The sequence below is a fragment of the Heptranchias perlo genome, chromosome 10 (genome assembly GCF_035084215.1).
Source record: "Heptranchias perlo isolate sHepPer1 chromosome 10, sHepPer1.hap1, whole genome shotgun sequence".
Lineage (NCBI taxonomy): Eukaryota > Metazoa > Chordata > Chondrichthyes > Hexanchiformes > Hexanchidae > Heptranchias > Heptranchias perlo.
In genome coordinates, this window is record NC_090334.1 from 60,038,069 (window position 1) to 60,063,360 (window position 25,292).

The window sequence follows — 25,292 nt, forward strand, 5'->3', positions numbered from 1 at the left end:
GTTTTGATTTGACTAATATGTAATAATTTGTAACGCTTTAAGAAATCTAATTTTTAAATTTTTCTATAACCCTGTTTACTCCTTTTGGATATGAAGATATAACAAAAGAGAAGACGACTTCTGTACTCTCAAAGAATATAATGACTTTCTTGAAGAGGTTGAAGATATTGGTAAGTCTGAAACTTGAATGCCAGTGTAGTTGGGCCTAAATGTTTAATCAATCCAGCAATACCTGTGCAGTAAAAAAAGAAAATTGCTAACTGCATCCCAGAAATAGATAGAAATATACTGGGGCAATCAGCAGGGACAAATATTACTGGTACATATTGCCCAACTTAAACCCATACATTATCTTTTTTAATACTGGGATCTCAGCAACTCAGTGTTTCTGTGCAATTTTCTGAAACATTTTAATTTTTTTTCAAATGTATGTACTTTAGGAAAGAACATTGATACATAAATACAATCTGCTTGCCCCATTACTTTTTATCTTTCATAATTATCAGTTGAAACAGAAATTTGTACTGTGGGCAGAGACTTGAGTTTCTCAGATCTCATTCCTTAGTCCATGTAGGTATTTTGTTTTTATATAAAAGAAGTTCAACTCAGATGGCATCGTGGGAAACACTCAGGATATAGCTATGTAGGTAAATAAAGTGGCAAAACAGATTGTGATGAAGATAATGAGAAGTTCTCTAAATGTCTCAATGTATTTCCCTAAGTGGCATCCAAAAGTATATGGTAGTATTATTGATTCATATACCCATGTATGACAGCGAATACTTTTTTAAATTCATTCTCGGGATGTGGGCATTGCTGCTAAGACTAGCATTTATTGCCCATCCTTAGGTGCCCTGAGAAGGTGGTAGTGGGCCACCTTCTTGAACCCTACAGTGTAGCGGTTTGATACAACGGAGTGACTTGCTAAATCACTTCAGAAGGCAGTTGAGATTCAGCAATGTTGGTGTATGGCTGGAGTCACAAAGGCCAGACCGGGTAAGGAAATGAGTGAACTAGTTTGGTTTTTAAGACACTCTGACAGTTTTACTGCAGTAGCATACCAGCTTTATATATCCAGATTTTCTTTTTAATTGAATTCAAATTCTCAAACTGCTATGGTGGGATTTGAACTCACATTGTCTGGATTACTAGTCCAGAACTTTAGATTAATAGCCCAGTAACATAACATTACACTGCTGTATGCTGTGAACAGCAACAAAATCTAATAATTTATCTATGTGTTTCAGATAGGAATTCTGATTTCAGAACTGCAAATCACCAGCTAGAAGTGCAGACTCTCAGATGTTGTCTGGATTGTTTTAAATATTTATTTTTGACAAGTAAGCTTCTAGATTCCACACACAATGTCATGTGGGCAAAGACAGATGTGGAGCTCTCCAACACTTCCTTATTATAATGTGGATTTTGGCTAGCTCCAAAGTAAATTGACCATACCTCAAGTTCCATAACAGTGCAAGTTCTCAGCAAAATTGCCTTACCATCTGTGTATAGAAATGTTATTATTTAATGCATTATTTAAAAAAAGTTAGAATATCTGCTTCAGGAAGAAAAGAAGAATGTTATACTGAATGCAGAAATACACATTGCTTGTCTTGCATTGTATGAATGGATTGAATAGTTGAGTATTCAACATTTGGAAATTCAACTGAAAAATATTTCGCTGTTAGTCATTATCCTAGGAGTTAAAAAACATGTTATCAACTGTCATACTAGACATTTATTCAGTTGTAAACTGGTAAGGCAAGAGTTTGCTTGTAATTAAATAGTTCTGTTTATGCCATGAAAGTGGTCCTATGAATCATTGAATAAAGCACTTGAGCACACTTGCATATGGTGCTTTGTGGTGCTCAGAATACAGTTTGTGAAGTGACCTAAATAACCCTTGAAGGGTTTTTCTTTATGCATTGTGCATTAGGCCAGATCATTTTCCGTGTTTTATGGAAATATTCTATGTACTGGCGCATGTAGCATCATTTCAGTTTTGTTTTGGTGATTTAGTTTAGTCTTTTGTTTCCTGTACTTATTTGTTCTTTTGTACATAAATGAATACTAAAAGCCTCACTAGATGTATATGGTGCGAGGAAAAACATTGAATATAGAGAAGGTAACAGCTGATTTGAAATTGGGTGAGGTTTTATTCCACAGTTTGATACTGTAAATTAAAGTATACAATGCATAATTGCAGTAGCATATAAGTGTGACCAAAAGACTTCTGAAGATGACATTTGAAGAATGCTGGTATAACTGCTTTTCTCACCTAACAAAATTACATTAGATAAAATGTAGGCAAGGATACAATAGAAATGAGGACGTGGGGAATTCTAAACTTCAATACAGTGACAAAAAACAATGGCTAGATCTTGAATGGTCATAGAAATGTACTAAAGTGAATTTGCATTGCAGTCCATTCCTGCTAAATCAAAGTCATTCTTTGCTTGAAAAATATTAACAGGTAATTCAAATTTAACAACTTTGAATTAGGAGAAGTAAATGATATTGGATATAGGGTGTTCCTAATGACGCCACTCATTAACTTCATTAATGAGTGACGTAATTAGGAACACCCTATATCCATGTTGGATTACATGCTGCCATTCTGATCACATTAGGAACACCCTATATCCATGTTGGATTACATGCTGCCATTCTGATCACATTAGGAACACCCTATATCCATGTTGGATTACATGCTGCCATTCTGATCACATTAGGAACACCCTATATCCATGTTGGATTACATGCTGCCATTCTGATCACATTAGCACACCAACACCAAGCAGGATTGCTGAGGCTTTTAAACAATTTTCTTGACCTAAATGAAGATTTTGATTGGATGTGATTTTTTTTTTAAATATTAAAAAAAGTAAATAATTGTTATTTGTGCGGTGTTTCCTTGTGGTTGTAGCAGTAGAGAAGTGAGACGCTGTCTTAACCCTCGTCCAGTTTATACTTGAGACGTCACACAATTCGCCCAGTCTTTGGACTGGCAGACTGCAAGGCTTTTCGCTTTACTCACTTTTCCACTAAGCCAAGAATACAAGTGAAACATTTTATTTACCTGGTTCAGCAGTTTGTTTTAGAACCTCATGTCTAGCTGAAGTTTAAAGAGTACGTGCTCATCCAGCTGACCTGCTGGGGCTGCGTTAAAAGGTTACAGACAGTTTTAGTTAGTGCTACTCATACGTGGACTGTGAATAGTGGAGAAAAAAATCCACTATTTTCGAAATAATAAATGAAAATTAGAGATAACGTTTTATGCTTGGATATCCAGCAAAGAGGTCTACTTTCACTCAATCCACAAGCTGTACTCCAACACGCTTGTACTCCAACACGCTTGTACTCCAATGTGGCGCATCACGTAACCGATGACATGTATTAGGAACACCCTGTTGGATTGTTTTGCTGATAGCAGTAAGTCATTCAGAAACTAAGGTGTTTTTTTTTGCAGTGAGTAATCTGACCAACAATGTGGATGTGGAGAACACTAAAAGAAAAATGGAGCAATACCAGAAGGACAACAAAGACATTATTTACAAAAACAAGATAAAACTGGTCAGTTGATCTGTCTAATTTAAAATTCCTATCTTGGTGAGCTGCGCTTAAATATATGTATAGTCTTGTAGGTAGAGTCCCTACCACTTATAACGAGCATTTTCGTGCAAACGCAATTTGCCTGCTATACGCGATGGCCGGTATAACATAGTTGCGTTAATAAAATTAAAAATAATTTCAGTTGCAGCGCCATACATGTTTTGGAAACTTACCAGTGGCACAGTAGGTTTTGTATGCTAATAGGTTGAGCCATAAAGTGGATATCTTTGACAAAGAACTGTAACCCAGAGCACGCATGCTGGCTTGCTCCACATACAAATGCACAGTAAATAATCAAACAATCGGCAGAGAACAGAGGGCATGCAGACACATGAGTCAGCCATCGGATCAAGTGGGTTTCATCACCCAAGCTTAACGGGGCGGGGAGCAGGCTCGGCATGTCTGCAATCAGGTCTCTATATTACACAGTGGAGCTTAGCTGCTCAAAGAGCAGCGCAACACAAGAAAATACTGCCACAAAATAACCCAATAAATAGAGCCTGTTAGAAACAGAAATTGATCCTTCCTTTTTAATTTAACATAAAAAGTAAGTCAGCACAGCTGTTTCTGCCCGAAATAAACAGAGCATTTCAAGTTGTTGATAATGAATATGGATAATGGTTATCATTTTTTGGCCGATACAAGTGACTGCCCGTTTTAAATGTGGACATTTTAAATGGTGGCGACTGTAACTGAATTACACTTCGGCATCTAAGGCTTAGAATGAGGAAAATATTCCACATAGTATTTAAAATTCTGATCCTGCTGCTCTATTTTGTTGAATTCCTTCTCTTTCTCCCCATATTAAATGTTTTGTTGTTACTGTAGTTTGTAATTTCAAAACTGCAACTATAACTGTCAAACCCAAATGTACCGAATCTATACCATACATGTGCCAGAGAATCCGAGGAGAGGTAGAGTAAAGGGATACACAGGTACACATCCGGTAGGTTAACCACAAATGCCTAGTTTAGCTCAGAATTTAGGAAAATTGCATAAATTACCATTTTCTGGACAGTGTGATAATGGAAGCTATTGAATCTAGAAGGTGTTTTAATTCTTCCTTTTGAGTTGAGTTGCCTTCATTGCCCAAATGTTCACATAGGGTTCCTTTTGTCATTGCCATTGTGCCGTAACTCTGGATTGTAATCAAATTGTTTTCAATTTTTTGTAAGCTTGGAATTGCACTTTTTTTTTACTAGAGCAGCACTACCTTTTGGTCTTTTTCAGTCAGGATGTGGAAACCCATTGCAGGACTTTTTGCTGATTATCTCCAGTTGTTGCTTTCTGTACCTTTTACTGAAAGCTGTTGCTGGCACAGTGCTTCTGTTAATTTATTATTACTGCTACATTCCACATAAAGAAGTAAGAGAAAACCTTCTCTATTGCCTCAACATCCTTCCTATAGTATGGAGCCCACAACTGCATACAATATTGAAGTTTTATATAGATTCACCATTACATTTTAACATTTATATTCTATACCTCTTGGCATAAAACCCACTATTCCATTAGCTTTTTTATGGCTGTATTCATTTGAGGTGCTGCTTTTAATGAACCTGAACACCCAAATCCCTGTACTCATCCACATCAGCCAGCCTTTCCCCATTCAAAGTATAATTATTTCGTTTTTATAGAACTGCACCACTTACACTTACTGACATTGAATTACATCTACCATTTTTTTGCCCATTCTACCATCTTTTCATTGTCTCCTTACCACCTGCAATGGTCTTCAAAATTATTTACTCTCATTTCTTATTGTCTGCAAATTCGGACTCCATTCCCTCCAGCCCTATTTGTAAATCATTGAAGTACACAGTGAACAGAAGTAGCTCCAGAGCAGAAACCTGTGGAACACTGTTACCCTCTTCCCATCACTCTGAGAACTGCCCTACTCTCTGTTTCTTAGCTTCTAACTAGTTACACTCCCAAATTACACTATCTTGCAAATAGATCTTGGGTCAAGTTAATCTATTCCCATTAAGGAAAGATGCTCAGACCACTTACTGGAGCAACTGATGCCACTAAAACAGAAAACCACAGACCTGAATTTGTGTCAACTTCTTTTCAAATATAAACTCAAGGAATCAAGTCTTTCTTCTTAGCTCATTGATTTCAGATTGGGTCAATCTTGATATCCTTCTCTGCACATTTCCTAGAGCCAGAGTCCTCCTTCAGGGAGACTAAAATTGTATACAAATGAGGTTGTACCAAAGCTTTATATAATTCTATCATTATGGTCCTAATTTAATGTCGAATAGTCCAGGCAGTGTATCCCAAGATCCTGTTTGCTTTGGCTGTAGCCTGTTGACACTGTGCTTGAACTTTATGGGGGTAATGATCACTTTCACTTCTTTCTCCCTGCGTGTTTTCTTTAACTTACACCGATATATATATCCCAATCTTGGATTCGCTTTCCAGTCCTAATCTATCCAGATCCATTTACTCAGGGCAGTGTCCTAGGCCCAACCATCTTCAGCTGCTTCATCAATGACCTTCCCTCCATCATAAGGTCAGAAATGGGGATGTTCGCTGATGATTGCACAGTGTTCAGTTCCATTCACAACCCCTCAAATAATGAAGCAGTCTGTGCCGGCATGCAGCAAGACCTGGACAACATCCAGGCTTGGGCTGATAAGTGGCAAGTAACATTCGCACCAGACAAGTGCCAGGCAATGACCATCTCCAACAAGAGAGAGTCTAACCACCTCCCCATGACATTCAACGGCATTACCATCGCCGAATCCCCCACCATCAACATCCTGGGGGTCACCATTGACCAGAAAGTTAACTGGACCAGCTGTATAAATACTGTGGCTACAAGAGCAGGTCAGAGGCTGGGTATTCTGTGGCGATTGACTCACCTCCTGACTCCCCAAAGCCTTTCCACCATCTACAAGGCACAAGTCAGGAGTGTGATTGAATACTCTCCACTTGCCTGGATGAGTGCAGCTCCAACAACACTCAAGAAGCTCGACACCATCCAGGACAAAGCAGCCCACTTGATTGGCACCCTTCCACCACCCTAAACATTCACTCCCTTCACCACCGGTGCACAGTGGCTGCAGTGTGTACCATCCACAGGATGCACTGCAGCAACTCGGCAAGGCTTCTTCGACAGCACCTCCCAAACCCGCGACCTCTACCTCTAGAAGGACAAGAGCAGCAGGCACATGGGAACAACATCACCTGCACGTTCCCCTCCAAGTCACACACCATCCGGATTTGGAAATATATCGCCATTCCTTCATCGTCGCTGGGTCAAATTCCTGGAACTCTCTTCCTAACAGCACTGTGGGAGAACCTTCACCACATGGACTGCAGCAGTTCAAGGCGGCAGCTCACCACCACCTTCTCAAGGGCAATTAGGGATGGGCAATAAATACCGGCCTCGCCAGTGACGCCCACATCCCATGAACGAATAAAAAAAAAATTATTTCCCTCATCTAAGGTCCTGATACTACCAAACAATTTTATGTCATCTGTTATTGTAATTACTATTCTGTTTCTATTTTCCTCCACATTGTTAATGAATATAATAACCAGAAGGGAACGTAGCACTGACCATAGGACATTCCATTTGTGATCAGACCCTATTTGGAATCTACTCCATTTAAACCACCCTGTGTTTATAGTCCCTTAGGCAATTTGTTGTCCAACTAGTCATTTCTCTCTCCACACTATTGGACCTCGTTTTTGCTCACAATTCTTCGAGGCACTTTATCAGAAGCTTTTTGGAAACACAATTAGATGATTTTTTGTTGAGCCAATGTTTAGTGATTTGTACCATTGACCTTTGTTTTACGAAGCTGTGATGAAAATCCCTTTTCAGCACTGTAGATGGCCATTTGAAGCATCACTAAAAATGTTTTCCATTAACTTTCCCAACACCAAGTTTAGCCTCATGGTCTGTAGTTTCTAGGATTTGATTTCTGCCGATTTTATTAAAAAGGGCACCACATGTGATTTTCTCCAACATCTGGCACTACCTCAGTTCCCATTGCGCTATTGAAAATATCCATCGGGCATCACACAAGACCTGTCATTTCTTTCAGTTCCTCGAATAAATTAAATCTGGCCATGTTGCTTTTATCATCTTGAGCCCTTTTAAATTAGCTAGCACCATTTCCCTTGAGATCTGCTGTGCCATTGTCATCATTTGTAATAGAAAGAAATAGCATTTCTAGAGTGCTTTATTGTGTTCTCAGGATGTCCTTAAACACTTTACTTTTGAACCCCAACTGATTACTTTTTGAAGTGCAGTCACTTTTGTTTTGCAGGTAAAATTTAAAAGTATTCAGGTTGAATACAAATAGCCTAAGATGGCTTAGCACAATCCATTAAACTACAGCTGTTTTGTTTCCTTGTTTTTTATTTGAACCGTGGGTTTGAATTAAACTATGGCTTCATGTATTGTTATGCATTTTGGAAAAAACATCTTTTTGGGAAGCATTGCATTGAAGGGAACGATCAGTTCATGTGAAAATGTAATTCAGTATCAGTAACCAGCATTTGAAAGGGTTTAAAAAAAAAAGGAAATGTCAAAAATATATAGTAGGTTTCTGATGTACCTCCTTCATCCTAACTGAAAAATGGAAGATAAGAAAATTGCTTTATAGGGTTGAACAAAATGAACGGCACGAGAGAACAATAGGTAAAAGTCAAAATAGATCTGTTCTTTGCATATCATTCACCCATTTTCACCTCTTTGGTTTAAAAAAAACTGTTTTGGAACCCATTAGGGTGTATTTGATTTTGGGTGATGGTGGAAAATGGGTAATATCAAATTAGCCACCACTTATACACCACGCCCGAATTTCCTTTCCATTGAAATCAATGGGCAAACAATCGGATATCTGTTTTGCACTATTGCCAAAAGTTAAAACTACCCCCATTAACTCTCTGATGGGAGTCGGCGTACCTAACTCTTGACTTTTATCTTCCACTACCCTTTATTTTGTCAAGTGCTGTAAAAGGGTTTGCTTATCTTCCATATTTCAGTTCTGATAAAGGGTAAATACCCAAACAGTTAACCTGACTTTTTCCTCTTTTCTGATGCTGATGGAGTTGCTTTGTATTTCTAGCATTTTCTATTTTTATTTGATAGTCAAAATCTGCAATTTTCTTATGGGTGCACTGGACCTCATAATTCTTGATTAGATTAATTTTGTCCATTTTTCTAGACATCGAGTTAAACCCTTTGAACATTGCACCAGAATCCTGATGGAAAAATATATATTTACATTTATTGAAATGATATCTTAAAGCATAGGATCATAGGAAAGTACAGGACTGGAAAAGATAATGCAGTCCATCTGACACATCCAAAAAAACTAATGCCTTTCCATCACCCATTCCTTCAGTTATCTATCCAATTCACCCTTAAATTTTTCCACATTATTTGCCTCCTTTGTCTCCCTGGATAGTCCATTCCATACATTTAGCACCCTCTACGTAAAGTAGTTACATCTAAATTGTCGGTGAAACTTCCCTCTTCTAATTCTAGAGTTTGGTTTCCCTTTCTGCATTGTCTCTAATGTATGGATATCCTTGCTGTATTACAGTAACCAGAACTGCACACAGTACTTCAGGTCTGGCATGTTCTGGTGCCTTGTAGAGACTCATTATCACCTCCTGAGATTTGTGCTTTATCCCTTTAGCCATACATCTCACAGTCCAATTAAGTGTCCACTGGTATGCTGGAGTACTTCCGTGACTGGTGGGCAACGCAGAACGTTAGTTGTATAATTGACCACAATAACAAAATACTGATTTGGTTTACGTTACGTTTCTTTCAGTTTGATTGGACTTCGGGTTAGATAATTTTATTAGTGGTGCCCTCCTAAAGGGGGCACTTGTGATACTCATTTCTGTTTGGCGACACTGGGGTTACCCAGTGCCACCTCTGTTGGTCCAATTAAAATAGGCACAATCCAGTAAACTTTTCCTTAATACTGCTGAACAATGTGTTTATTTCCCTGAGCAATCCACCAATACCTTCAGTTCTCTCTCCTGTAGCCTAAATCTATTTAGTTTATATTCCCATTGTTTATTTCCTTTCTCTAGTTTCATTACCTTGTAACTGTCCACTTAGTAGCTCAGATTCCCAACCCATCCAGATCCTTTTGTGTTTGGTTTACCTGTTCTCTGTTGTTTGATCATTGACCTTAATTTGGTGTCTTTGTTTTTCTCCCCAGCTTCAAATCATTTATATATAACCAAACGGTCATGGCCCCAGCAGTCTTTTCAGTGGCGCTCCATTAGTGACCCTTTGCCATGTCAATGCAGCTTCATTCACAACTATTCTTTGCTTTTGCTAGTTTTAGCTTATTTTCAGTCCAACTCAGAACTTTGCCTGCCTTCTAGACTATCGCTTGCATGGTCTTGCTGAAATCTAAGTACGTCACATCCACAGAATTTTTGTTAAGAAATTTCTTCATTTCCTCGCTGTAAATTTGTTAGGCAAGACCTTCCTCCACGTCCATACCAAGTACACAAAAATTAACATGGGCATTTTAAAAAGCTGGCAGGAAACTTATTCAAATATGGAGATTGTTTTTGCTTTGGTTGCTAATAATCAGTGAAATTTGTTGTGACTTTATATTTTATCAAGAAGACCAAATGAAGAATTTCTGTGGTTGCTTTTATTTTACTTTTGGATTAGACATTTTCTCATGATTAATGATTAAATTGACATATTTTGATTATTGCAAAGGAAATTTGAGTAAAAATTAAAGCCAAATTATGTTTTGCATATTCTTATTTTGCCTTTTAGATGGAGAAAAAAATATTTCTGGTAATTATTTAGCTATAATTGACTACTGTAATCTTCAAACAATCTGGTTGTCTGGAAAGAAACCATTAAGCAAATGGAAGTCTATTATCATATGTAATGATTGTACTTCAGTAAAAATGTGAAATTACTTCATAAGACACATTAGAATAGTCACAAAAATTGCCCTTTTAGTTCAGTGGGAAAATCACTGCCTAAGGTGGTATTGAACCATGCAGTTCAAGAATGTCCCAAATTCGATCTCTGGACATTGCTGAGTTAACTGGTCTCAGCAGCCCAGAGCCATGGAAGGAGAAAACTAGATTCCTGCACATGATCACTAACCAGTTACCCTTGTGGAATGTGCACCAGTGTGGATGCTGGGTGAGGACAGGATTGGAAAGCCAAGAAATGCCTATCATATTCAATTTGCCTCTTCTAGGCTCTTGCATGAAGAATGGACACTTTGGGAGAGGTATTGGAAGGTTGCGGGGAATTGTGGAACTGTACCCGATACTGTCAACATTTTCAGTAGGAAGGGAGTATGGGAGAAAGTTGAGGGAAAATGAAGTTATGAAGAATTTTATGTAGGATATAACCCTTTATAGATTGGGATTCTGGATATCTGTTGCCTATGTCCTTCGTAAGATTGAAGCCAGAAACTTTGCACTTCAGGTGCGATTCTTTCCCCTCCTGTCTGCAGAACCTGACAGTGCATAGTCTTAATGTCCCGTTTGATCCTGAGCTTCAAACTCCAACATCCTGTCCATCATCAAGACTGCCTACTTCCACCTGTGTACCTCTACTTCCAACCACCTACGTCTTTTCCTCATGCCCACCACTGAATTCCTCAACAACTCTTCCACCATCTTCAGGCTTTATTTCTCCAATTCTTTCTTTGCCAGCCTCCTGAACTCTACCACATATACACTCCAAATCATGCAAAGCTCTGTTACTCATATCATATCCTGTACTAAGTTCCAAATATCTTTCACTCCTGTTCTTGTGGGCCTCCATTGACATTCTGTTCTCAGTGCATAGATTTTAAAATTCTTGTCGTTGTTTTCAGATCCCTCTACAGTGTTCGGCCTACCTCTGTAATCTTCTCCAACCCTATATCCCAGTCGCATGCTCTGTTTTTCTGACTGGACTGCTGTGCATATCCCACTCCACTGCTCCCTTCCACTCCACCATTAGTGGCAGAGTTTTCAACCACTGTGCCTCCAGAGCTGTCTTCCTTAAACTTTTTGTCTTGTTACCTCCCTCCCAATCTTCAAAAGTCTTCTGAAAACCTAGCATTTTTGCAACTGTGCCATCAGTCATCTCCTGTAACTTCTCTTCGTTGTACCGTTTGATCCTGTAATATTCCTAGAGATATTTATTATGTGAAAGCTACATAGAATGTACAGCACAGAAACAGGCCATTCAGCCCAACAGGCCCAGGCTGGTCTTTTTGTCCTCATGAGCATCCTCCCTCCCAAGTTCATCTAATGCTATCAGCATATCTTTCTATTCCTTTCTCCCTCATGTTAATCTAGCTTCCCCTTAAATGCATCTAGGAACATAGGAACAGGAGTAGGCCATTCAGCCCCTCATGCCTGCTCCGCCATTTGATAAGATCATGGCTGATCTGTGATCTAACTCCATATACCTGCCTTAGGCCCATATCCCTTAATACCTTTGGTTGCCAAAAAGCTATCTATCTCAGATTTAAATTTAGCAATTGAGCTAGTATCAGTTGCCGTTTGCGGAAGAGAGTTCCAAACTTCTACCACCCTTGGTGTGTAGAAATGTTTTCTAATCTCGCTCCTGAAAGGTCTGGCTCTAATTTTTAGACTGTGCCCCCTACTGCTAAAATCCCCAACCAGTGGAAATAGTTTCTCTCTATCCACCCTATCCGTTCCCCTTAATATCTTATAAACTTCGATCAGATCACCCCATAACCTTCGAAACTCGAGAGAATACAACCCCATTTTGTGTAATCTCTCCTCGTAACTTAACCCTTGAAGTCCGGTTATCATTCTAGTAAACCTACGCTGCACTCCCTCCAAGGCCAATATGTCCTTCTGAAGGTGTGGTGCCCAGAACTGCTCACAGTACTCCAGGTGCGGTCTAACCAGGGTTTTGTATAGCTGCAGCAGAACTTCTGCCCCCTTGTACTCTAGTCCTCTAGATATAAAGGCCAGCATTCCATTAGCCTTCTTGATTATTTTCTGCACCTGTTCATGACACTTCAATGATCTATGTACCTGAACCCCCAAGTCCCTTTGGACATCCACTGTTTTTAACTTTTTACCATTTAGAAAGTACCCTGTTCTATCCTTTTTTGATCCAAAGTGGATGACCTCGCATTTGCCACAGTTTTGCCCATTCACCTAATCTATCAATATCACTTTGTAATTTTATGTTTTCATCTCCACTGCTTACAATGCCACCAATCTTTGTGTCATCGGCAAACTTAGATATGAGACTTTCTATGCCTTCATCTAAGTCGTTAATAAATATTGTGAATAATTGAGGCCCCAAGACAGATCCCTGCGGGACTCCACTAGTCACATCCTGCCAATGTGAGTACCTTCCCATTATCCCTATTCTCTGTCGCCTTTCGCTCAGCCAACTTCCTAACCAAGTCCGTACTTTTCCCTCGCCTTAACTACTCCTTGTGGTAGCGAGTTCCACATTCCAACCACTGAATCCCTCATTGGATTTATTAGCGACTATCTTTTTTTATGGCCCCTAGTTCTCGTCACCCCCGCAAGTGTCTACATCTCTGCATCAACCCTATCAAATCCTTTCATAATCTTAAAGACCTCTATCAGGTCACCCCTCAGTCTTCTCTTTTCTAGAGAAAAGAGTCCTAGCCTGCTCAATCTCAGTATAACCTCTCAGTTCTGGTATCATCCTAGTAAATCCAATTTTGCATCTTCTCCAGTGCCTCCATATCCTTTTTATAATATGGAGACCAGAACTGTTCACAGTACTCCAAGTGTGGTCTAACCAAGGGTCTATACAAGTTTAACATAACTGAAAGTTGCCATATAATTTGTTAGTATATGATCTAAACAAATAATTTCTACATTTAATTCTATATAATTCAAGGTGATAGTCTACTGTTAATGGAAATTACTTTGAATTAGAGCAACCTATATTTATATAGTGTCCTTAGCGTAGCAAGGTGTTGGACCTAGGTAGGAAGAGGTTAAGGGTAGCGACCGAAAGCGCAGTTGAAAAACATTTTTATGTAGGCTTTTGAAGGTGAGGAGGGATGTAAGATGATAAAGGGTTAAAGAGAGAGAGGCAAGATGGCTGAAGGCTCTTGATAAAGTTGTAAAATGGAGGGAGGCAGCAACACACAATAGACCAAAGCTTGAAGACAGGTGGGTGTGTGCAGGGAAGTATTGCTGGAGGACATTGCAAAAGTAGGAAGGCTGTACAGGATTTGAGGATGTAGATTTAAAAATTGATTTGTTGAGAGCTGGGAGCCAGTGGCCACACATGACCATCTGCTTTGAAGTTCATGCATTACTATTAGAAATATTAGGCTGCTGTAACTAGGAATTGATAATATATTATGCTTGAAGGATGCATCTAATAGACTGCAGTTAAATCAAAGCTATATGCAGCAGCAAAAACGATTGTTTTCCATTTTAGACCCGGGAGCAGGAAGATCTGGAAGAGGCTTTAGAATTTGAACGGCAGGAGAGTGATCAAAGACGGATGCTTCTGCTGAAGGAAGAGCAAATGCAGCAGTTGGCAAAAAAGAAGAATAAGCAGGCCCTCATTGATGATCTGGTAGGTGTGGTTCTGAAACCTAAATCTCTTTGAAGACAATATTGTACTTTAATGTTAGAAATTGCAGTGAGCTCAATTTTTTACTGTTAGTGATTCTGTTAACATGTTAAGAGACTAATTTTAAAGTGCCGTTGCCCTAAATTACTTCATTAATTTGTTTGGCATGCCAAGGGGACTGCGTGGCACAGCAGGTTGCACACTAATCTTTCAGCTCTGGGGCTTGGCTTTGAACCCAGCTCAGACTGCTGTTTTGTCTGTTGGCTGTGAGGGTTGAAAGTAAAAGGATTTTGGGCAGTCTCAACCCAGTTCCTAATATATATGGGCCACAACAAATAATTGCTCCTAATTTACCACCAAACTGGTAATCTCATGCAGAAATCTATGTTGATGAGTTGGATGAAGGGACCGAATGTAATGTATCCAAGTTTGCTGACTATACAAAGCTAGGTGGAAAAGTAAGCAGTGAGGAGGACACAAAGAGGCTGCAAAGGGATGTGGACAGGTTAAGTGAGTGGGCAAGAAGGTGGCAGATGGAGTATAATGTGGGGAAATGTGAGGTCATTCACTTTTGGTAGGAAGAATAGAAAAACAGAATATTTTTTAAATGGTGAGAAACTATTAAATGTTGGTGTCCAGAGAGGTTTGGGTGTCCTGATGCAAGAAACACAAAATGTTAGCAAGCCGGTACAGCAAGCAATTAGGAAGGCAAATGGCATGTTGGCCTTTATTGCAAGGGGGTTGGAGTATAAGAGTAAGGAAGTCTTACTACAATTTTACAGGGCTTTGGAGAGACCTCACCTGGAGTACTGCGTACAGTTTTGATCTCCTTATCTAAGGAAGGATATACTTGTCTTGGAGGTATGCAACCAAGGTTCACTAGATTGATTCCTGAGATGAGAGGGTTGTCCAATGAGGAGAGGTTGAGTAGAATGGGCCTATACACTCTGGAGTTTAGAAGAATGAGAGGTGATCTCATTGAAACATATAAGATTCTGAGGGGGCTTTACAAGGTATAGGTTGATGGGCTGTTTCCCCTGGCTGGAGAGTCTAGAACTAGAGGGCATAGTCGTAGGATAAGGGGTCGGCCATTTAAGACTGTGATGAGGAGGAATTTCTTAACTCAGAGGGTTGTGAATCTTTGGAATTCTCTACCCCAGAGGGATGTGGATGCTGAGTCATTGAGTATATTCAAGGCTGAGATAGTTTAAATTTTTGGACTCTAGGGGAATCAAGGGATATGGGGATTGGGCGGAAAAGTGGAGTTGAGGTTGAAGATCAGCCATGATCTTATTGAATGGCGGAGCAGACTCGAGGGACCGTATGACCTACTCCTGCCCCTATTTCTTATGTTCTTATGAAAGGCTTTCTTGGGGAAATTGAACAGTGATGCAATATAGGATGTGCTTCTGAGGTTGGGGCTGAGGCACACTGTTGAAGCAGGGGGGAAAGAAAATTTTACAAAACCTAAGGGCAAAAGGCAAAGGAGAATTCTGGGAGTATAATAATTTGCTGGAACAAGTTAGAAGAGACCTTTGAGAAGCAGAGCGGATCCTAGAGATGCTGACAGCTAAATATATTAAGTACAATACCAAAAAACTATTTCAGGATTGTGATAGGAAAAGAATAGTGGAAATTAGAACTCTAAAAGACAAGAGAGGCAGTGAAATGGAAAATAAGATGATCAAATAGTAAATATATATTAAATATCCTCTGGAAACCTCTACTAGAGATGATTTGATATCCAATTTCTATAGTAGATCCAGAGAATTTTGAAATTACTGTAAAGATACTTGATAGGTTAATAGGGCTTAAGATTGAAAAAAAAATTCTACGCCAGATTAACATTGATGATGATCCTGTCCTCACCTGGCATCCATACATGCATATTTCTCTTTTTTAGATTTGAATAATTTTTATTGTGAATCTATTCCAAAAAACAAAAGGAACGGAGCTTAGAACTTGATGACTTGGCCTTTTCTCCTCTTGTTTCCTCCCACCTCTTGATAGCCAGCATAACTTACTGGACAGCAATCAGGAGTGGGAATCCTGATTGCTTATTGTTTCTCTCTTAGCCTGCGAGCGGTGAGGTACTTGTAGTGCTGAAACTGCTACCCTGATTGAAATCAGCATGGGCCAGGGATTGAGCATGGTATCTTCTGATGTTTTTGGCTGAGTATCAGACTGTGTGATGCATTTACTCACTAAGCCATCAGGGGCCAACTTTTCAATTTTTTACATTTCAATGATGCCAGGGGATAAGCTTTTTTGAATGTGAGGCAGACATTGATCAGGATACTGTGTTATATTGCTAAATGGGTTAAGTTCGTTTCGTGCTTTGGTCAGGCTGAAGTGGAATACTGCATACAGTTCTGTTTGCTGTGACGAAGGCAGGCCATCTAGACCCAGGGAAGCAGTACACAGGAAACAATGAGTCTGATCCCTGGTGTCAGAGAAGGAGCGATTTAATAGGCCTGGAAATAGCCTTGAAAATAGATGCGTCAGAATGGATCTCATAGAGGTACATAAGATAACTCATGGGATAGAAAAAGTAAACTCAAACAGTACTTTCAGATATATCAGGCAGATAAGAAAAGGACATTAGTTCCTGGTTCTGAAGAGCAAATTTAAGACATCAAAGTATTTCTTTGCATAGAGGGTGATCTACATATGATACAGGCTTTGAATTTAGAATCTTTTCCAGGAAATAAGTTCTTGCTCCCTGTATTGTGTAGCTGGATGCTACTACCAGAATAGTGCTAGGAATATTCAGGAATAAATTCACTTTCTAGTTTTTTTAATCCACTTTGGAAGGAGCTATTACTTTGCAAAGGAAGAGGAGGTTCTGAATGAAGACCATTCTTTAAGGCTCCCTTTTGAGACCTGATAATAAAATTTCGAATATTCTCATCTCACAAGTGAAATAGCTAAATCAAGTTTGGATTGTTAGCCACACAACTCAGTTGCTGTTTAAGGCTTCAGGTGACTTTCAGCTGGAAAAAGAGTAAGGAAAGAGTGCAAAATGGAGCCAGTGGAAACCCAAATGCAATGTCAAGTGGAATTTTGAACACAGTTTATGAAGAACAAAAATATTGTTCATTCTAATTATTGGATTTAATAACCCAGTAACTGGATATCTCAACATGGGAAAGAAGTGGGGGTGGGGGGGAGTTTTTTTTCCTCTCTGCCTAAAACCCTAATCTGTCATTATTGTGTCCGGTAGGAGAGTTCCCAGTTGCCCGCCAGCATGCTTTTAGCTCAACATAAGGACCGGGCTGCACAACTGGAAACACGGTTGGAAACACAGCGGCAAGTCAAATCTGTCACCTTCTCAACAGGCATCAAAATGGTAAGAGATTATGCACTTTGCATATGGTAAAACAGAACTACATACAGTCAAAATAATACTGGCTCTATTTAGCTTTTCAATATGTCATATAGGACTTGCCTTATGGATCCTAATTTGTCTTAATTTTCTGCTTTGAGGCTACTGAATGCACATCTGGATAGAATTAATGTTAAACTTCAAAAGTAAAAGATTACATCAATGGAAACCTGATCTGTGCACAGCATTTGAATTGGTTGAGTCAGGAGTAAAGCATAGGCCGGTGATTTTGCTTTGCCTCACTCTGCTTTGTGCCTCCACATAGTGATGTGTAAAGTGAGGAATGCAGCAATGTTGGGGAGTCATGGGTGGAAACCTGTTGCTTAGTGGCATTTTTGCTCTAATGTCACATCATCACTCTTCAATTAAGAGTTTGAATAATTATTGTCTTGTTTCCATTGGTAACGTAAAGACCAAGGAAGACATGCCACTACAGCCTTCAGTAAAAACTTAGCAAGTACAGTTTCTCCAGACTGAGGGAAGCCCTGCTGCCGCCTTAGTCACTATTTGTCAAACTCTTGCAGTACGTTGAAGCTACTAAATAAGGAGGAAAGGATGATTATTTACTATCCAGGATTTTCCTACTGCTATGAATGCAGCACCCTCTGCATTCCAAGATCTTCCTATCCACCCCCACAGTGTCACTTAGGGATTCATAAAACGTGACTTTTACTGTTACTTTGTGTTTATTGTATTTTGTGTACCCCTCTTGTTGGAGGGGAGAAAGAAACTACTTAACCTTTTATATAACATGGAATTGGAAAATCACATAGTCCCTATCCCAACAACGTGACATCATCAGAATCTTCGAGATTGTGGACTTAGATTCTCCATGTTGACAACCTGGGGTTACTTTAGTAGTGTGAAATGTTCTTCACTGAGGAAGATGTTATAATCCTTATTCACTTGTAGTTCAACACTTTTGAATGCTGGATACTCAACCTTTCAAAACATGAAGGCCCTGAAATTTCATAGGGATTAGAATCATAGAAGTTACAACATGGAAACAGGCCCTTCGGCCCAACATGTCCATGTCGCCCAGTTTATACCACTAAGCTAGTCCCAATTGCCTGCACTTGGCCCATATATAGATTCTACTGGTTTCCCACCAAAACTTCAGTAGAAGGCCAGTGGAACTTCCATGGAAACGGTATACCCAGTTGTGTCGAATATCTACTGCTTCTGGGAGTTTCCACATTGTTTTGTAATGGGTGGAACTTCTGTCCACCCCTTACAGGGCAAAGGACAGGCCAGTGTCGGGGACTCCCTAAGCCAGGAGTTCATGCTACTGAGCCTCAGTCGGGACCCGGTGTTTCAGTGGTGGTGGTATGCTGAGAGAGGGGTGGGCCCCATCGGTGGAGTCCAGGCCTGGCAAGGGGCTTAGACCCTTGAGGAGGACAATTTAGTATCTGCCCCCATGCTTGAGGCTGATTGGAGCCATAACCAGGGGGTGGGGGGTGGACTGGGCAATCACTTGTTACCCCCTCGACAGGCAGGTAGCCGCCCCAGCTTCTTGGGGAAGAAGGCAATAAAGGAGCACCCAAAATTACACATCTGCGCGCTGGCTCCATGCAAATGAAGTGCCCTCTCACTGAGCCTGGTGGGGCTCAGTGTTGCAGGATATCGGTGGCGTGTGATCCTGACACAAACACGAAAGTTGCTGCGCTCAAAATTTTGAGGCTGCATTCCCTAATCTAAATTCGCAAAATCGTGAAATTTTAATGCTGAATATTCAAGTTGATTTAAAATGTGCAAACAATTCTTATTTCAAACAGTTTTTCAAAAAGAAAAGGTTATTCGGGGGCTGTGATGCATCTGTATCATAGATTTATATAATAGTTATACTGTAGTTTTGTATTAGCAACAGTTCTTTTTATTCCAGATATAGCATTTTGTGGTTCCTGATTTGGCTGAATAGCACATTTATACTTATAAAGAAATCAGAACTAGCACTACCTGAGTGCCCACCTGGAAAGTTTGTTCCTTAAATAAAATGCAGCTGTTTTACTACTTAAACCACAAGGTAATTTCTGATTGGAGAAAAGCTGTCGAAGCAAGTGTCTTTAACATATTGATAGAAACTACTGAGGCATTAAACAAAAAGACATGATTATACAGGGTGGTTAATAATTTTTGATTTCTTAGCTGCAACTTCATAAGTTAAAGAAACAATTTTTTTGTATGAATTCTTAGTGAGGGAAGATAATGTTGGAACGGAATACTTTCTATTTCAGACGCCCAGTTTCAGTATCCAGCAATCCTAGGACAAACGTATGTACATTAGAGCGCCTTCTACTTTGATACTATCTCAGAAAAGCACCCCAAATGCACCAATCTGACATTTTACATTTTGCATACCAACCTTCCTGTAACTCCGCTTGAGTGTGATTATCAAATTCTGGCTTTTTTTGCTGTAGCCCATGTTGACTAGGTATGGGATTGAGACTGCCCAAACTCATTTTACAACCTTGACATCAGACTTTTGTCCCATTAGTCACAACTGGATTTCAATCCAGGTTGTAATAGGTTAAAAGTATTTTTGTAATTTTTGGCACCAAGCAATTGGAGAGATAGGAAAGACTAACGAGTAGTTCATTTTAATCAGGGTGTTTTCCCCATTTGATGGAAGAAAAATTGTCTTTGATGCTTTGATTGAATTTTTTTTAAAAAAAGTTAATTTTCTTACCAGATTGGAAACCCTTGAGTGGGGTCTCCCTACTTGGCAGGTTGCTTACCTACTACGAGTCTCACCATGCCTCCCAGATTGGCTCCATTGAATACAGCACAAGAGCCACCAAACCCTGGGAAATCATGCTCTCTGCTGGGAAATTAGTCTAAAGTGTAGTTTTGCGGAGCAAGGTAGATCCAGAGCAGTTCTTGAGTCAATTTGAAGTTGAGTCTTCCAATATTGTCAACTGAGGAAGTCCGGGGATGCATGGGGATTATAACAGTCAGTGACCTCACTTAGCGTGGTTAGCATGGAGGGAGAGCGGCTCAAAAAGTACCCCTACAGACTTCCCTTCCTGTTTAACTAAACATTTTGCTTCATCTGTAATCCTTTCTGTCGTTAGTATGTTACTGGTTGTTGGTAAATACATTTAATTAAACAGAATTTAAACTAATGGCTCCCTCAAAATGATTCAGTTTTGATTATTTACTACTGAATTATGCTATTGCCATTTAATGCTTTGAAACCATAAAGGCCGTCATTTGGCTCAGTTGGGTACGCTTTCATTGTTTCTTAATCAGACTGCTCCTTGCCAGTGTCAGCCACGTCCCGAGTTCAAAAAAAAAGTTGAGCATGCTGTAACAGCGGAAGTAATGTGGTTACGTTTTTGGGGGAGGGGTAATGATGTGACTCAGCCCAATAGAGACATTACTTTCTGATGTCTGATTTCTGCAGTGGCATTGAGATTGCCCATGGACGAGAGCATGGTTCAGACTGTATAGGTTACAGGAGCCAGTGAGGAGTAAAAAAAATACAAATTTGATAGACAAATCTAAATTTCAAAAATTGCAAAATAGCATATCATGCACAGGAAAATAGTTGAGCTGACCATTACAGATGTTGAAGTTTTGAAATCCCCACGGTAGTTTAGGTTGACATTGTTGATGGAAGCTTTAATCGATGGCGGTTTCCAAATTGAGTCATTTGGTAACGTAGAGGTATTGTTGGGACCACTTTGCTAACTGGTATTATACTGCGATTGTCTTTAAACCCCCATTGATAATTTGTATTCAACGTATTTAACTTGTCTTGACACCCACTTAAGGATTGATACTAAATAATACAAGAGCACAAAAGATTATTGAAAATTTTGTGCAACAACAGAGCACCTAAGATGATTGGACCATAAAAGCAAGCTCAAGTTATATCAGAAATTAAGTTCTTTCTTTAAAGAATTTCAGACTTTGTCCTAGAATATGAACAACTGGCAAATATCTTCTTTATGGGTAGTTTTCTAGCACACTGACTGTAATATCCAGGTAACATTTCATGCAAACATTACACTTACTTGTTCTACATAACTGTGTCTGTAGTACAATGTCATCCTAAGAACTGTTAAATGAATACAGTATTTGGCAAGTGCAAAACAAAGTGTTCAGTTGCTTTTACATTATCAATAGTTGGAAATAGAAGCAGGAAATGCAAAAAAAAGTGCAGAGGTATTCTGTATAAAAAGAATTTTAGTATTGGACAAAAATGCTGCAGTGGTTATTTAATATACAGATAATTATTTTTATAGATCAATTAATAGAAACTGAGCACAAGATTTGACATCTGCATACATTATTTTTAAGAATGAATCACTTACTTTGTGGAACATGTGAAAACAGTTTCAAACTGTATTTTGCCAAGATAATCAGGGAATCTGAATGGAAACCACTTTATCTTCCTACAGTTTTGTGTTCCAATTATTTAATTCGCGAGTCATGAAAATGTATGGTAAAGCTGCAGTTCGTCTCCTCAGCATTGTATAGGCATGACATTTGATTTATCTTTCCTTGGCAACCTCCAGCATGAAAGCAGGAGCATTTGGGTACATGAATACTTAACTTGGACCATGATATTGCTTAGTGCTGAAATAAAGCTTTAGAAGTGACTTTTTTAAAGAATAAGGCTGTGACTTAAGATCCTGTATAAAGTGCTTGGTCCTAGGTTGAAATATGACAGATCATTAAAGTACTCTGGAAAGGCTATTTTTCTGTGGAGAAGCTGTAATGGTATAGGAGTACTGGTCAGAAATGTAATCTCTATTGTCAAGTTCTTGCAACAATACATATTTGTAAGCCAGTTATGAACATTAATATCAATAATTAGCACAGTTAGTTACTAACTTTATTGAGAATCACAACCCCAAGCAGTTTTTGGTTGGCAGGCCACTCTCAGGATTGCGTCAATGCACTGCCCTGTGGAATAATGGACTGTGGATCTGTGCTGTAGTTACCTATGTGAGCTCCTGATTTCAGTTGTGTTACTGTGTGAAGTAGTCAAGTGAAGGCCAGATATTGCCACACAGGAAGAGGGAAAAAACAGTCAATTACCTTGGGACATAGACATGTACCTCCATGTGCTATAGAGTAACACTGGGAAAGGTCCTCAGCCCATAGTGTTGGAGGAAGAAATTAACCTTATGCAGAAGGATGGGAGGTGGGAAGCATTCTCTTACTGTTTCCTTCCTATCATCCTAGTCCACCTTTTGCTTCAGGATTTCCCTCAGTGCCATCTTTCTCCTTTTTTCCAGTCTCCACCGCCCCCCCCCTCCCCCACCCCGGCCCCTTTTCTATTTCTCAATTCCTCCATGGTTTGTTTTTCTTTCTCTCACGCTCTCACTCTTGCTTTCTCGCGCTCTCCTTTTTTGTCTGCCTGTCTGTGGAATGTTCTCAGTCCCGTGATTCAGCAGAGGTCCTGCCTCCTCTTGCTCCCACTGAGAGAAAGGGAAGAAATACTGTTAGGTCCTAACTGGAGGCAAATGGTTCTGGGATTGCTCTATCTCAAAACATTCTCCTCCTTTCTCTTAGTGGAGAGCAAGAGTAGAGGGGGACAAATTGCTGAATTCCACCTTTGGCAACATCCCTCAAGCAGGTAAGTCATGATTATAGGTCCGGAGAAACATACAATAGTAGCTCTACTGAGGGCCGTAGATGTTAAGAAGATGGTGTGTGGGGGTTGGCATTGTTAAATTGTAAGAGGTTTTAGAGTATAAACTGACCATATAATTTTACCAAATTAAATCTCGTTGTTACCCGTAACCAGTGACGGGAACTAGCTGTATGGCTCAAAATAAGAGAGAATATGAAATCATTTATTATAGCTTGGAAATGGGAGATATTGTAGCAAAAAAGTGTCTGAGAAAGTTTATAAAAAGAATTCTATAGAACTGTAAATCAGTGAGTTCAGTTTTTCTAATTTATTTCCCCCGTTTATGCTGCATGTCAGTCAAGAGGGCAGGGTGGCATTGACTGATGATTTGTTCATGGTTAACATTGTGCCATTCTGTATAAGGTAACAGGAAGCATGGTTAGGCAATGGGATAGATTATTTTCTTATCCCCATATAGTTGTGTGGCTGCCAGTTGAGTTGAAACTGGGTTCTCTCTTTGGGAATCTAACAAGTTCTGGCTGAAGCTGCTAAATTCCCACCTTAAATTAACTCTTTGCACTCACTTGTGTATAAATTTTATGGTCTTAAAGGAATTCTGCAGGATAAGGCTCCACAGGAAACATCTGAGTATTTGGTTGCAAAATATACCAACATATATACATTTTTTTTTTTCTGTATCACTTCAAGTAAAGCACAAATTTAATTAACTTACCTGGAAATTGCTGGCTTTCCATTTGAGGTAATCAAATATTCACCACATTTTCAAGGCTTGAGCACAAAAACATGAAGGCATGTTGAGGAACCTGGACTCCCAGTAACTTCCTTCAGTACCATCAATGAACTGATTTTTTTTTTTATTCGTTCATGGGATGTGGGCGTCGCTGGCGAGGCCGGCATTTATTGCCCATCCCTAGTTGCCCTTGAGAAGGTGGTGGTGAGCCGCCGCCTTGAACTGCTGTGGTGAAGGTTCTCCCATAGTGCTGTTAGGAAGGGAGCTCCAGGATTTTGACCCAGTGACGATGAAGGAACGGCGCTATATTTCCAAGTTGGGATGGTATGTGACTTGGAGGGGAAAGTGCAGGTGGTGTTGTTCCAGTGTACCTGCTGCTTTTGTCCTTCTAGGTGGTAGAGGTCGCGGGTTTGGGAGGTGCTGTCGAAGAAGCCTTGCCGAGTTGCTGCAGTGCATCCTGTGGATGGTACACACTGCAGTCACTGTGCGCCGGTGGTGAAGGGAGTGAATGTTTAGGGTGGTGGATGGGGTGCCAATCAAGCGGGCTGCTTTGTCCTGGATGGTGTTGAGCTTCTTGAGTGTTGTTGGAGCTGCACTCATCCAGTCAAGTGGAGAGTATTCCATCACACTCCTGACTCGTGCCTTGTAGATGGTGGAAAGGCAATGGGGAGTCGGCAGAACACCCAGCCTCTGACCTGCTCTTGTAGCCACAGTATTTATATGGCTGGTCCAGTTAAGTTTCTGGTCAATGGTGACCCCCAGGATGTTGATAGTGGGGGATTCGGCGATGGTGATGCCGTAGAATGTCAAGGGGAGGTGGTTAGACTCTCTCTTGTTGGAGATAGTCATTGCCTGGCACTTGTCTGGTGCGAATGTTACTTGCCACTTATCAGCCCAAGCCTGGATGTTGTCCAGGTCTTGCTGCATGCGGGCTCCGACTGCTTCATTATTTGAGGGGGGATCGGGGAGTAGAGATTAGATGACAGAACTGTGTGTTTTTGGCATCTAGACCGTTGAAAAATGGAAGATGGCAACCCCAAATATGAAGTCTGTAATCTCAAAAGTCAAATATATCCTAATGTTTTTCTTTCGAGATTCCAAGTAAAACACAATCTTACAAACCTACATTCCTGTTTCACCAGTTGAGGTAATCCTATTCTTATAACTCAATTTAAAAAAAACTTCTGAAAGACATGAAGGTCTAATTAATTTCCACCTTCTGTTTAGAAAAAAAAATCAGTATTCTAGAAAATAGTTGGCTTTTGAATCAGAATTTGTTCTGTGATCAAATGATGGTTTCTTGGAAATTAAAATTTAGTGCACTGAGGCATAACTTTAATTGGCTGACTAATGCACCAACTATAAAATTACTGTTTTGCATCATCTTAAATTTTAC

General features: G+C 39.8%; 1 protein-coding gene across 1 annotated transcript in view; it reads left to right on the top strand.

The window, feature by feature from the left end:
• The window catches only part of mnat1 (MNAT1 component of CDK activating kinase), a 149,725-nt gene that overhangs the window by 33,383 nt on the left and 91,050 nt on the right, over window positions 1–25,292 (top strand). Inside the window, exons 3-6 of the mRNA XM_067991906.1 lie at window positions 97–170; window positions 3,470–3,573; window positions 14,039–14,179; window positions 17,400–17,525. Of these exons, the coding sequence (XP_067848007.1) occupies window positions 97–170; window positions 3,470–3,573; window positions 14,039–14,179; window positions 17,400–17,525 (445 nt within the window). The remainder of the gene's footprint in view (window positions 1–96; window positions 171–3,469; window positions 3,574–14,038; window positions 14,180–17,399; window positions 17,526–25,292) is intronic.